Here is a 13,625-nt window from a genome sequence, read left to right as displayed (position 1 = left end):
AAACAACAATTTACATTGCTTAGAGACCAAATAGAGTCTTTCAAAGGTATTTGTAAAAAAACTACTACCCTGTATTTACTATCTTCAAACAACTATAATAGATGAAAATTTTGATTTCAAACTGAATCAATTCATCATTCCAGAAACATTTATGCCAAAATCACACTGCGATATTGATAAATGAATTGTTATTTATAGGATTACAAATGACAGTGACGTGTTAATTCTAAAAAGGGTAGTAATTGTTCTATTTAAGAAGCAAGTAAGAGATAGAAATATAATAAGCCAGCTCACACAACGAAATGTGAAAAAACCAAAGATTCACTACTTTTTCATAAGACAATTTGCCTCTAGTTCTAAAGTGCATCAATGAAGTTTCTTTGCCATATCTTTGCCGGCGACCAATCTCCCGTGGTGAGGAATCAGTTCTACACATTAAGAAATAGTAGATGTCAGAAAGAGGATGATGTGATGTGCTTCTGTTAAACATCAAGAACGAAGAAAGAATAAGATTATTGGTGAAATGCATAACCAACCATGTATTAACTCTGACTATTAACCAGAATGCTTCAACACCTCTCTGACTGCCATTATCTCTCTTACCTAACTTGTGGTTTGATAGCTAAAGAGAGGAATCACAACAAAAGCTTTGCTTGCATTCAAGAGACCCCTAGTCTAGATCTAAGGTATTTCATAAGAATCCAGTGTAATGAAGTCACAACGTTTCACTATAAGATTTTCCCAACTAGCATGCTTGTTCATTATGTTTTGAATTCCTCCTCTGATTACGATTCATGGTTCCATGATCATTCGGTGCTAAACCACACTCTTACATGAAGATGTAACATTATATCATAATACATAGTTTACAAATGACAACGATGACGCTAATTCTAACCAAGGGTTGTATATAAATAGGTGTTGGCTACCATCATTACAATTTGTTCTTTTGAAGAAGCAATGTTGCAAATAGAAACGTAGAGTGAATGCTACTCACCAAGCAAATTTGAAAACCAAAAAGATTTAGAATTAAATTAAAACAGATCTTAATCGTTTGTGAACAATTCATTCGATTGTAATCTCTTAAAGTAAGATATTGTTTTTACGCTCTTCTAAAAAAAGAAATACAAATAACATGAAGAACTTAATAAAACCTGGACATATGGTTTTAATGTCTATTACTAGTTCTTCTTCTTGAGTTCAACCATCATTCAAGTATATGGAAATAAATTATCGAATCAGATATTTAATGAAAAATAAAAAGTTATCTATCAAAACATACTCCTACCAACTATTATAAGTTGATCGACGCTAAAAGACTTATTAGTAATTGTTTAGGATAAACTAGTACAAAAAGTTATGACTACATATAATGAAATTCGGGACAACCATCGGAGCGCGATGATCATACTATGACTATTTCACAAGCCATCCTAATTTTCTAGGATTTATAATACAGTGACAATCCCAATTCAAATTCAATTTAGTAGTGAAGGATTATACGTATCGATATAGAATTTGATATATAGTCACTTAGTATGTTGATTATTATTTTTTTATATACCATACCCAAAAATGGTTAAATACAACTTCTAACCATGCATAAATCATGACAGTAAAACAGGCTGAAAGCTTTCTTCAAGAGTTCAAGTCCTTGCCAGTTGCCAGTATTTTCAGTTTGATCAAGTCCTTATCCATTGCCATAGGTGGCGGTCAACATTTTAATAAAAGGTTTTGAACCCGTAGCTGTAAGTATTTTCGTTTGACAAGTCCTTGCCAGTTGCCATAGGGTGCTGAGAACTACCACTGGACCAACACAACTAAGTTTCAACTGGAAATGCAACTCTCTCGAAGATGAAGCAAGCGAACCTGAGATTCCCGCAGGGAAGCCAGAGTCTACATTCTCTCCTTCACTTGTCTTTGCTCCGCACAGCTTGATGTCTTGAAGTTGTTTGCTAAAATGTTTTAACTTCTTTTTCAGCACCAATGACTAGCGTCACCTCCTGTTGTATCCCTTTACCAATGATTGAAATGAGCTGCTGCAGGACACTGGAAACAATTGCTTCAGCCATAATCACCGTGCTAATGTGGTGATGAGACCTTCCCATTGAATTTATTCGTATTGTCACAATAACCTTCAAAATGATTTATATTTTATCTCATCTACCAAACTTGTACAATTATGTTTGACTTCCTCGTCCCGATAAATTCATCATTCCAGGATTGTATATGATAATGATTATATGTTAATTCTCAAAAGGCTGGAATATCTATAGGTAATTTAGAATTTTCAAAAAAAATTGAAAAATAACTGTGGGAGATAACAATTTAGATGAGATGCTACTCACCAGGCAAGTGCCTCAACGAAGTTTTTGCCATTGAACTCCTACAAAATTGTAAACTCTCAGCATAGGTAGCCCAACTAGTAATCAGTTCTATGTATTAAAGTAAATAACAAAATCAGAAACACAAAGCTGTGATATGCTTTCCCTAAGAAATGAAGAAAGAATAAAAGATTAGAGAGAAAGCATAACCAACCATTAGTCGAGTTCTTTGGACTACTCTCCTAATGACATTCTTCCAGTCTTCCATAACCGGAAAGTATAAAAAGTGGGGTTATGACCTTCAAGGAGTTCCGACATAGGCTATACAAAATATTTCTAGGCCTATCAACTTTTTCCAGAATGATGCCAAGTTCTGTCAAGAAAAGGGAATTTGATGCCCACTTTCATGTAAGCTCAATGACAACTAATGTCTTAAACTGTGGGCCTTACCTTTTGAAAATAAAAAAAGTGTGATTAAACAAATTAAATTACCTGTTTCATCAAGCCCATTCTCCTTTTATCAAAAGTTGATCAATGACGTCTCCTGCCTTTATGTTTGTCCTTCATTTTCTAATCAATAACTGAAACTTAGCTTAAAGAGAACAGACATTTCAATTCAAGTAACTTCTAAGTGTTAAAAAAAAAAAAAAAAAGAGAAGCTCGTTCTGCCAACTTTAGTCTGTCATAAATGAATAGTACTTCTACATGATCCTTCAACAAATTCATAAGATTTTAAATTTGAATATTTCGATATCCAAGGACATTTCAAAAGAAAGCGGCATTTTAATTTTTCAATACCTAACAACATAGAAAAATAATCAAAACAAACCTCAATGAGCCATCAAAAGATTTCAGAGATTAAAATTCAGTTCTCCAATTGAGGAAATGCAAAAACAACCTCATTTCGTCAACATCTGTCATATAATTTACTGTATCATAACTGACATACAAAGGTCAAGTTTTCTTTAGAAGTAAATGGCATTTTAAATTTTCAACATGCTTGATGCATAAAAGTTCAGAAAACAAACCTCAATGAACCATAGAAGTAATTCATATGGGGAATTCAGTGCAACTGAAGAAGCTCCCTGGCATAAGAGAAAGGCATTGACAGTTATTTAACGAACCTGTTCAACATCAAACAAAAAATGAATCGTTACTTGATGTGTTTTTCTCAAAATTAGTTTTTGAAAACCATTACTACATGTGTTTTTCTCACTAACTAGATTTAAAATGCACCTCATAAATCTTAACATTTCATTGGATGAAAATAGAATACAAACTGTGTATGGTGTAGATAAAAGTTAATTCTTAAACACATCATCTTCAGAAATTTCAAAATAAGAGAGCAGTTAACAAGAATATGATTAAATCTTCCATTTAAACTCTTAATTCTCGTCTTGATCTCGATCAATTCATCATTCCATGAACATTTGATGCAAAAGCACCATTCAACATGAAAATTCAACTATTATTTACAGGAATACAACTGAGATGATCCTAATACTTAAAAACAATTGGGTATATCAATAAAAACTTGTTCTTACAAGAAGTAAGTAGGAGATAGAAAAATATATCAGATACTGACCAAGAAAATGTTAATCCAAAAGATGTGCACTGGTTTCATCAGGAAAACTTGTTTTCTGTTACAAATGTCCCATCGAAATTCTGACATTGAACGATAATTATTATTTGTCCTTAATTCATTGTTGGCCTTATATATTCCTCAGTGAATCAGTTACAGAATTTGGAAATGTAAGCCTAGGTAGACAACCAGTTAATCAGTTCTGCACATTAAACAAAACAGAAAACCCGAGGCTGTGATGAGTTTTCTGTTAAATATTATGAAATAAAGAAAGGATAGAGAATAGTGACAAAGCTAAACCAACCATCAATTGAGACTGAGTTCTTTAGACCACTCTCCTAATGCCTCTTCACCTTTTCCATAATGAAAGCTGCACAGATCAGACAATAAATATTTTGATGAAATTTGAAACCACAAATAGAAAATTATAGCTTAGTATAAAAGAAAGAAAAGCACTTAAACATTGTCAGAAAATTGATGTAAAGAAAGTGGGGTTATGACTTTCCAGTGATATAAGTTCTACTACGGGAATCTGATTTTTGGTTTCAGCACCTCAATCTGACTTCTTTTTCAAGATGAAAGTAGCGACAGAAATAAACAGTATGAAATGCTAGCTACCAAGCGGATGTGAAGACCAGGGATTGAACACTGTTTCATCTGGTAAATTTTCTTTTTTCTTACAAGTGCCTCAATCAGTTTTCTTCAGTGAATGATGTAATTCTCCTCCATTCCTACGGCCTCAAATGTTTAATAGAAATTTGAAATTACCACCATTGTCAGCAACAATCAAAGAAATAGAGAACCAATTACAAAATGATGAGATGGGCTTTCCAATAGCATAAGAAAGAATTAAAGAAAGAACAGAGAACAACATTGAGAAAGCATAACCAACCATTAATAGAGTTCTTTCGGCTACTCTCTGAAAACCACTCTTCCTCTCTTCGAAGGTCTGGAGTTTGGTTTTGGAAAAATGCTCTGTTTCGAGTATTATTATCAATAACAATTTGCTCTATGCAAGAAGCATGCAGGAGATACAAACGTAGATCATTTGGAAGCTCACCAGGGAAATGTAAGAACAGGATTGAACTCTGTGTTCATCTGGCAAATCATCTTTTTGTTTACAAGCACTCCTTAATGAGATAAATTGGTCCTGCAGTTCTATAGCCTCCAGTATTGACTCTGATGATCACTTCTTCACATACATCAAAGAAATAAAAATATACTCTGTATGCTACCTAATTAGAAATCAAGAAACAAAGAAAGAACAGAAAGCAGCATTGAGAAAGCATATCCAACCACTAATTGAGTTCTATGGACCACTTTTAATGCCATTAATTCTCTCTCCCTTGAAACGAGAAATGCTGGACTGAGAAAATAAATTTTGATGAAATCTGAAACTATAAAATAGAAAATTATATGCCTTAGTTAAAATTAAAGAAGAGCTTAAACATTAACCGAAATTGACGTACGAAAGTGGTATTATGACCTTCAGACGTACAGATACAAAAGATATTTCCTGGTTTGTCACTGTTTTCCCGCATGACAAAAAGTTTGTGGAAGGAATTTTATGCCTGGGTTCAATTAGCTAAAAGCGAACAAATGTCTTAACATAGGAAAGTTTTGCTGAACTTTATGACATCATGTCAACCTTGATTCTTCAGGAAATTCATGACATCTTTAACTTGCCTCTCTGCATCAAAATTAACATATCAAAATAAAGTTTAATATAGAGAACATGGGTTTTGAATGTCCACACTAAGTAGAGAGATAAGCAAGAAATAAAACCTATCACAATGAATCATCAAAGCATTCATAGAGGGAATCCACTGTAATTTGAGAAGCTTCTGACATACAGACAATCCAACAGTAAGAGAAACCAAATAACAGGTATATAAATCAGTCCTGCAAAATTTAAAGAACTTGCAAAACCAGTAATTGTGCTGTGATGTGCTTTTAGTTTAAAAATAAGGAAAAACAAAGAAGTGAGAAAACAAAACCAACCAGTTGAGTCCTTTTGAGAACATAATCTCCTATATTTGTCCATCCTCTTCCGTATGTCTAAGGCACAAATTCTGAAGCTGTGATCAAATAGAAATTTGAATGCCTTAGTTAAAAGTAAAAATTGCATAAACAATATTATCAGATGATAATAGTATCAAATTCTAGCTTACCAGGCAAATGTGAAGACAAAGGATTGAGCACTGGTTTCATCTGGTAGATTTTCTCATTGCTCAAGTGCCTCAATCAAGTTTTCTTCTGTGCATGATATCGTTTGGTCAACTTGAAATTCTTAGCATTGTTGCACCCATAATAAATAAATAAAATAAATAAAACATAACCATTTACAAAATGATGTGATTTACTTTCTAAATAAACATTAAGAACTAAAGAAAGAACAGAAAGCAACAGAGAAAGCATAACCAACCATTATCGAGGTCTTGAGTTCTTTCCACTACTCTCCAAAACTCATTCTCCTCTCTCAAAGTTTCCCTGGGTTTGGTTTTGGAAAATGCTGTGTGTCAAGTATCTTTATTAATAAACAAATTGTCTACGCAAGAAGCAAACAGGAGATAGAAACGTAGATCACTTTGAAGCTCACCAGGAAAATGGTAAGAATAGGATTGAGCTCTTGTTTCATCTTGCAAATTATCTCTTTTTACAAGTCTCAATAAAGTTTCTTTTCCATAAATGAGATATACTGGTTCTTCTATGGCCTCCTGTTTGCTTTGATGATCAGTAACAGAATTCTTGAATTCTCAGAATAGTTAGAATGACTAGAAAATCACTTCTTCACATACATCAAAGCATGAACAGAAAGCAGCATTAAGAAAGCATATCTAACCACTTCTTTCGAATACTCTTCTAAAGCCATTAATTTCTCTCCTTGACAAGGTGAAATGCTGGACTGAGAAAATAAATTTGATGAAATATGAAACTAATATTGAAAATTATACGGCTTTTAGTTAAAATTACAAAGAGAAATCATACACTTCACTACAAGGATTGTCTCTGTTTTAATATAAAGGGGCAGCTGGGAATACAGATGAGATGACTTACCAATGAAGTGCCTCAATGAAGTGACCGCCATTGACAGATAAAAATTGGTCCTTTATGTTTGAGCTGGAGTATTTTCTCTACTGATCGGTGAAATGAAATTGTAAATTCTCGGATAGGTAGCCCAAATAGTAAATCAGTTCTGCAAATTAAAGAAATAATTGAATTAGAACACAATTTTTGAATGCTTTTAAAAATCAGAAATGAAGAAAGAAAAGAGAAATTCACAACAACCATTAACTGAGTTCTCGTTCCGACTACTCTTCATAACACCCATACTCCTTCTCCAGAGGACAAAATGCTGCATTGAAACTATAAATAGAAGAACAATACAAATACATGCCTTAGTATAAATTAATAATATATATTTAGATGTTTATTTTTTAATTTAATAATTAACTCCGCAAATATGATGTACCTTATTTTGTATTAATGGGCCAATCCATTCTTAATTTATAATTACATTCAAGAAATTGTATTCCTATTTTCTTAAAACATCTCTTTCATTTCAATGAAAAGTGAATATCGAAAATAACTTAGGAATGAAGTAAAAATTTACTAATTGTTGAATTTGGACCATTAAATTACCTCTAAATCTATGAATAAATATACTTAAACACATTAAATTTGAATATGATTAAATTCAATTAGAAATTGGATGATTTATAATTACAAAAATAAAATCAGAAACAGTAAAGACTCAGCACTAATAGAATCAGAAACACAAATCAGTTATGTACACAGTGCTGTTATATTGGATTATATAACCAATCCATTCTGATTTTGATTTGATGAAATAAAAATAATTTTATAAAACTAAAAATACATTCAAGAAATGTATTTCTATTTCTATAATTTAAAATACCGAATAATTGCATTATGTATAAACTACAACAACATTGGTGTAAAACAAGTGGAGTAGAGTATATATAAACATAATCATTCAACAATCCAATGCTATTTCTCTCTCAATCATTCATTTTATCATTTCTATTTCTTAAAACAACTGCCAATGTAAACATAATCAAATCAATACTTAATTCAAATTGGCAATGTATTCATATTATATTTACTATTTCTTTCATTTCCACCATTATTTCTATTTAAATTACCTTAACTAATCTATCATTATCATAACTTAAAAAACATGCCTTTTTCAATTTCTTCTAATTCATTAATTATTCAACACAAATACTTTATTTAAACAAAAATAAAATAAAAAAAATATTACCTCTCATTTCACCCTTCATCAACGTAGCGTAGAAAGGACACAATGAATAGCTTTTCCAATGTTGTATTCTGAACAAGGTGGTTTGGCAGTGTCTTCAATTTGGGCCGTTAAAATCTTCAAGAAGACAAGAGATGGGATTGTAATATCTTCTTCTTCTCCCTTTCTGTAATCTCATAATCCACTTTCATTCATCTATTATAAAACTTAAGAGTTTTCAATTGGGGAAGAAAATAAATGATGAAGATGTGCCATCACTTTCTATTCCCAAAAACATTACTCACTCTTTTCAAACTCCTCATTTTAGATATTCTCAAATATTCAAGGATGGCAATTTTCTAAGGGAGGCAAATGCTTCAAGTTTAGTAACAATAAAGTTGTAATTCTTAAGTTGGTTAAAGGCGTCATCCAATTGGCAAAATAGTGTGTGCTCTGTAATTCCATATAGTAATTTCTCCAAATTTAAAGTTGGTTGTAAGATTTCAAGAAGTGCGTTCATCATCCTCATTCATCCTCTCTCCTTCATCTTTTTCGAAATCCAAAGATAAATGAAGGAGGTTTTTCTGATTCTTGAGCTCTGATCTTCTAGCTTCATCCACATTTGATACATTTCCTAACTTTTTTATACACAACTCTCCAAAGAGGTTAAGGTATTTCAAGCCTTCAAGCCTACACCTTTTATTATCAGTACCACCACCACCACTCACAACGAACCACCTTAAGCTTCGGAGATTAGTCAATCTTTGAATTCCTATTGGCATGTATCTTAATGACGTGGTCCCAAAATTTTCTAGATGCCTTAGATTTATTAATTTTCCAATCCCTTGAGGTAATTCTTCCAGTTTTCTACAACGACTAATGTCTAATGTTTGCAAATTATATAATCCACATAATTCTTCTGGAAGTTTTCTCACTGATAGTGCTCTCAAATTAACATATCTCAAATGTATCAATTTTCCAATCTCTTTAGGAATGTCTTCAATCACACTTCTATACGTTCCACCTATGGTTAATGCCTTTAAACATGTCAACTTACCAAATAATTTTGGTAAGATATTAGGAGCCAATTGATTCGAGGAATCTTCAAAATTATATAGGAAACTACGAATCCTTCTGAGAGTAAAAATGGAATCAGGAAATGAATCTTCTCTATAAATTGTTACCATCAAGTGACAAACTTGCTCATGATAAGAAGAGTTTATGATTGGATCCTTAAGACCATCAACTTCTATCGACATACATTCATTCTTACTTAGGAATTGGGCAAAGTCATGCACTAAATCGTGCATCTTACATCCTATGATATTATTGTCATCATCTTTTATAAACTCTTGAAAGAATGAGCGTGATGCTAAGTAATCAAAATATTCTTGACCAACTATCTCCATCACGTTATTTTCATATCCTTTTAGATAACCATGCGCCATCCATAATTTAATCAAATAATCTTTATTTATTTCATAATCCTTAGGGAAGACGGCACAATATATGAAACATTGTTTTATCATAGAAGGCAAATCATTATAACTCAATAATAATGGTCGAAAAATATCATTTTCTAATTCTTCAAGTTTCCATAATTCACTGTCTAAGATATTTTGCCATTGTTCCCTATGTTTCTTAAAGCGCAAGAGACTCCCGATAGTCTTTACAGCGAGAGGCAAACCCTTGCACTTACTTAAAATTTGCCTACCAATCTCTTCAAAATTTTGACACTCCTCTTGTGACATACCAAAAAATGCTAATCGCCTAAATAACAACCAACATTCTTCTTCAGGCAACTCCTTAACATTTATAATATCAATTGATCCCATCATACGTGCAACCGACTCCTTACGTGTAGTAATCAAAATTTTACTTCCATGGAGACCATTCTTCAAGCAATGATACAATGGTTCCCATTTTTTGTAATCCTCATTCCACACATCATCTAAGATCAAAAGAAATTTCTTTCCCACAATAGACCTATTAATATGTTCAAGAAGCGAATTTAATTCTCTTAAATTTGAAGCAGAATCCTCTAAAGCCTCAATGACTGCTTTAGCAATCCTATATTCATCAAAAGGCTCAGACACACATATCCACATCCTACAGTCAAAACTATTTATTACCTTATTATCGTTATAAGCAAATTGAGCCAAAGTTGTTTTACCAATTCCTCCCATCCCTACAATAGAGATGATAGGAAGGTGTTGTTCACTACTGTCACACAACTTACGTACTAAAATATTTTTGTCAACAACTCGACCACATATCTCAGACACATCAACAATCGAGGTACTTTGTACTCGTTCTGACTTCTCAACACTTCTAATCATATTAAACTTATACGTATTTTTTTGTTTCGCAATATCATCTAGATTTTCAGTTACTTCTTTTATCTTCATTGCAATGTCATGACGTAAAACAACTTGACGTAAACTAACTTGTTTGAATGAAAAGCAAGAGGAGGGAAAGAAGAAACACACCTTCTTCTTAGGAACAACAGCATATTCAACTCCCTCAATTTGCATTTTCAACGTTGCGTAGTTCCACTCATCCAACACATCTTCAATGTCGTAGGATGCGTGTTTGAGCCGTTCTAACCAAAGTTTTATAGTTTCCTCCTTCACTTGTCTTTCCTCCGCATCAACAAGCACAGCTTTAATAGCTTCAAGATTGCTCTTAAGCTTTTCGACTTCTTTGTCGACACCAACAACTAGCTTCACCTCCTGTTGTATTTGTTGACCAATGATTGAACTTAGCTGCCCCAAGATAGCGGAAACAATTGCATCAGCCATGATATCAGAGATGGTAAGTGTTTGAATGATAAAAGAGCTAGGGAGAATTGTGATATATGAGATTTGCTTGTAAGAGTGAGAATGTTGATATGCTTTCAATTCTTTATAAATAGTTGTAATTGAAAGAAGGAACGTAAAAGATGACGTGAACCGAATATGTTTGGCCCAAAACTTTCATTTCTCAATCACCAAGCAATCGTTGATGCTTTAAAGGTGATTAAGGCATAGAATATAGCTTTATTTCTCCCATCTATTCTTAGCAAGTTTCGTTTAGGTATAAGGTTTCTCTTTTACTTAACTTCGTTGCTTTGTTCTTGTCCCATTTCTCAAACCAAGAATCTGATGCAAGAGTTGAAAGCAAGTAAATGGAGATGAAAAGAAAAAGATTAAATCTGGTTGCAAAAGGATCTGATTTATGATTTAGGATGAATATGAACATTCACATAAAGAATTAGCCTTGGATTTCACAGAAATATGCTATTTCCTTCCGGCCATTAACGTTGATTATTGAGCAAATTCAATACATCTTAAACTTGCCTCTCTGCATAAATATTCACGTACAGTAAATGAATAAAAAAAATAAAAAAAAAATAAATTGTGTTAAACATTCTCTCAAATTTTAAGTCTTTAAGGTTAGCTTTTAACTTTAATAAATTTAAGATATATTCTCTACTACAAGTCACCAACAAAAATATTTCACAAGGCCCATGTACCTTATTCTGTATTAAAGGGCCAATCTATTCTTTATCAATACAATCTATTCTTCTTGTATTGACCGAAACCTGTCTTTCCTTCTTGTGATCCATCCTCTGTGCTACGAAGTAGGCCCTTGGTGGGATCGTCTTTATCAATACAATCTGTTCTTGTATTAACCAATCTATTCTTCTTGTATTTTGCAAAATCTGCTTCTAGGACCACAAATAACCCACATCAAAGACGGGCTTTTCCTGTTTGGGGCTTGCACAAATCATCATACAAACCAAAGCAGCAAAAATAACCCACAAATCATCATACAAACCAAAGCAGCAAAAATAACCCACAAATCATCAAGCACCAAAGTCCAATCATAAAAGCTACCATCCAGCCATCTCATTATCATTCGGGGGAAGTAAAGCCCGTGAGAAACCATTCAAAAATCAAATGACTCGATACCATGCACAATGAAGCACCAAAGTCTTCCTATGTCCTGCCCAACCTTGGACTTGCACCAAAATAGGAATTGAGAACCCCCGATTCTAGTTCTGATTCCTTCATTCTAGGAACCGAAACCAGAACCTAGAATAGGGTACCCTGCTAGGAACCGGCAACAGGGTATCATGCTAGGAACCGGAATAGGGTACCCTGCAAGGAATCGGGAAAAGAATTTGGGTTTATAAAACTAGTGTACAACATTGGGGGGTTTTAATAAATTTTACCCTAAACTAATAATGAAATCCCCAAATCAATTTTAATTTGTCATAGACTATTTATTGAACATTTTTTATTTTGGATATTAAGAAGCTATGAATAATTTTAATATATAGTCTTACACTATAGATTAAAATTATTTGAAATATTGAAATTAATTAATAAGGAAAAAGTTATATTGTTATGGAATATTTATACAAATGGGGTATATTTGTAAATTTTACAAGTTCTTTTGTCATTTTATAAAGTTACAAGGATCAATGTAATTATCCAGGGTACCTGTACTTGTTTCACAGGTTTTGGTTCCGGCAATTGAGGAACCGAAACCGGTCGGCTTTGGTTCTGGTTCCTCCAAAAATCCCAGGATACCCGAATCCGATCATCCCTACTTCCATTAGAGTCTATTAGTAAAAACCGTTTGAAAAAGGACAGGATGATAATTTTCTATACAGTCAGAGAATTTAAAACTACCTCCACACCTCCACCAAATCATCCACTATCCACACCTCATCGAAACCTCCACCGTGGTTAGAACCACGGTGGCCTGGAAAAAATAATTTATGTACAAATGACATAGATTTATTTGATTTAGATAACAAACGACATGTTTCTGGCTGTTGAGGGCTAAACGATTATAATAGTTAGTTTGAGAGGGCAGTTCAAATGACCTAAACTAACACACTTTGGTAATCGGTAGACCAACCATAAATGATGTGAATACTCAAATTACATGTATGCCATTCTCTTTTTCTTGTACAAGTGGGGCTCAGGGGTCAGGGTTAGGAATTTCAGTAACAAACTCTATAAAAAGAAAGAAAATCCATCACTAAGAAGGAATAAGCAAAGAGAAAGATGAAAATTCAACCAAGGTGCTTCGATCCCAATAACTCCATGGCAGAGTGTGCAGATTCTGGGTTCCCTCAAGCTGTGGCAAACAACCAGAAGTAGTTTGAAGAGAATCTAAAGCTCTCTTCAAAAAGACGGGAAAAAAAGTCTACAACCCTATATCATGTTAATGAAGTTGAAAGCCTAAAGATTAAGCAACATAAAACGAAAATAGATGAATAGTAATCATACCAATTTACACAATTGAACAGGGGGAATATGGAGATACAGGGGTTGTCGTTGCAACGAAATGAGGGGCAAGCCGACGAGGGAATGTCCGATTGTGGAAGAGGAGGTTGTCCGGCGGCTGTTGGGCTCTTAAGGCGACTTTTTTTTTCCGATTGAATTTGTAGTTGTGTACGATG

The 13,625-nt window shown here is 33.3% G+C and overlaps 1 protein-coding gene and 1 long non-coding RNA gene across 2 annotated transcripts; both read right to left on the bottom strand.

The window, feature by feature from the left end:
• Nucleotides 1-5,334: 5,334 nt before the first annotated feature.
• On the bottom strand, nt 5,335-5,976 carry LOC116135567. The gene is made up of 3 exons (XR_004128919.1): nt 5,908-5,976; nt 5,692-5,750; nt 5,335-5,596 (listed from the first exon to the last, which is right to left on the bottom strand). It is a non-coding gene; the product is annotated as an uncharacterized LOC116135567 (long non-coding RNA).
• Nucleotides 5,977-8,670: 2,694 nt separating this feature from the next.
• LOC116135622 (putative disease resistance protein RGA3) lies at nt 8,671-10,968 on the bottom strand. The gene has a single exon (XM_031421333.1). The coding sequence runs from the start codon at nt 10,966-10,968 to the stop codon at nt 8,671-8,673; it is 2,298 nt and encodes a 765-aa protein (XP_031277193.1).
• Between the last annotated feature and the right edge of the window lie 2,657 nt (nt 10,969-13,625).

Source organism: Pistacia vera, unplaced genomic scaffold (assembly GCF_008641045.1).
Source record: "Pistacia vera cultivar Batoury unplaced genomic scaffold, PisVer_v2 Contig301, whole genome shotgun sequence".
Lineage (NCBI taxonomy): Eukaryota > Viridiplantae > Streptophyta > Magnoliopsida > Sapindales > Anacardiaceae > Pistacia > Pistacia vera.
Note: the sequence above shows the minus strand (reverse complement) of the source record. Positions and strands in the feature narration are given on the sequence as shown.

Bases quoted from the DNA above. Each gene is read 5' to 3' on its own strand.
- LOC116135622 (XM_031421333.1), bottom strand. From the start codon at position 10,968: ATGGCTGATGCAATTGTTTCCGCTATCTTGGGGCAGCTAAGTTCAATC.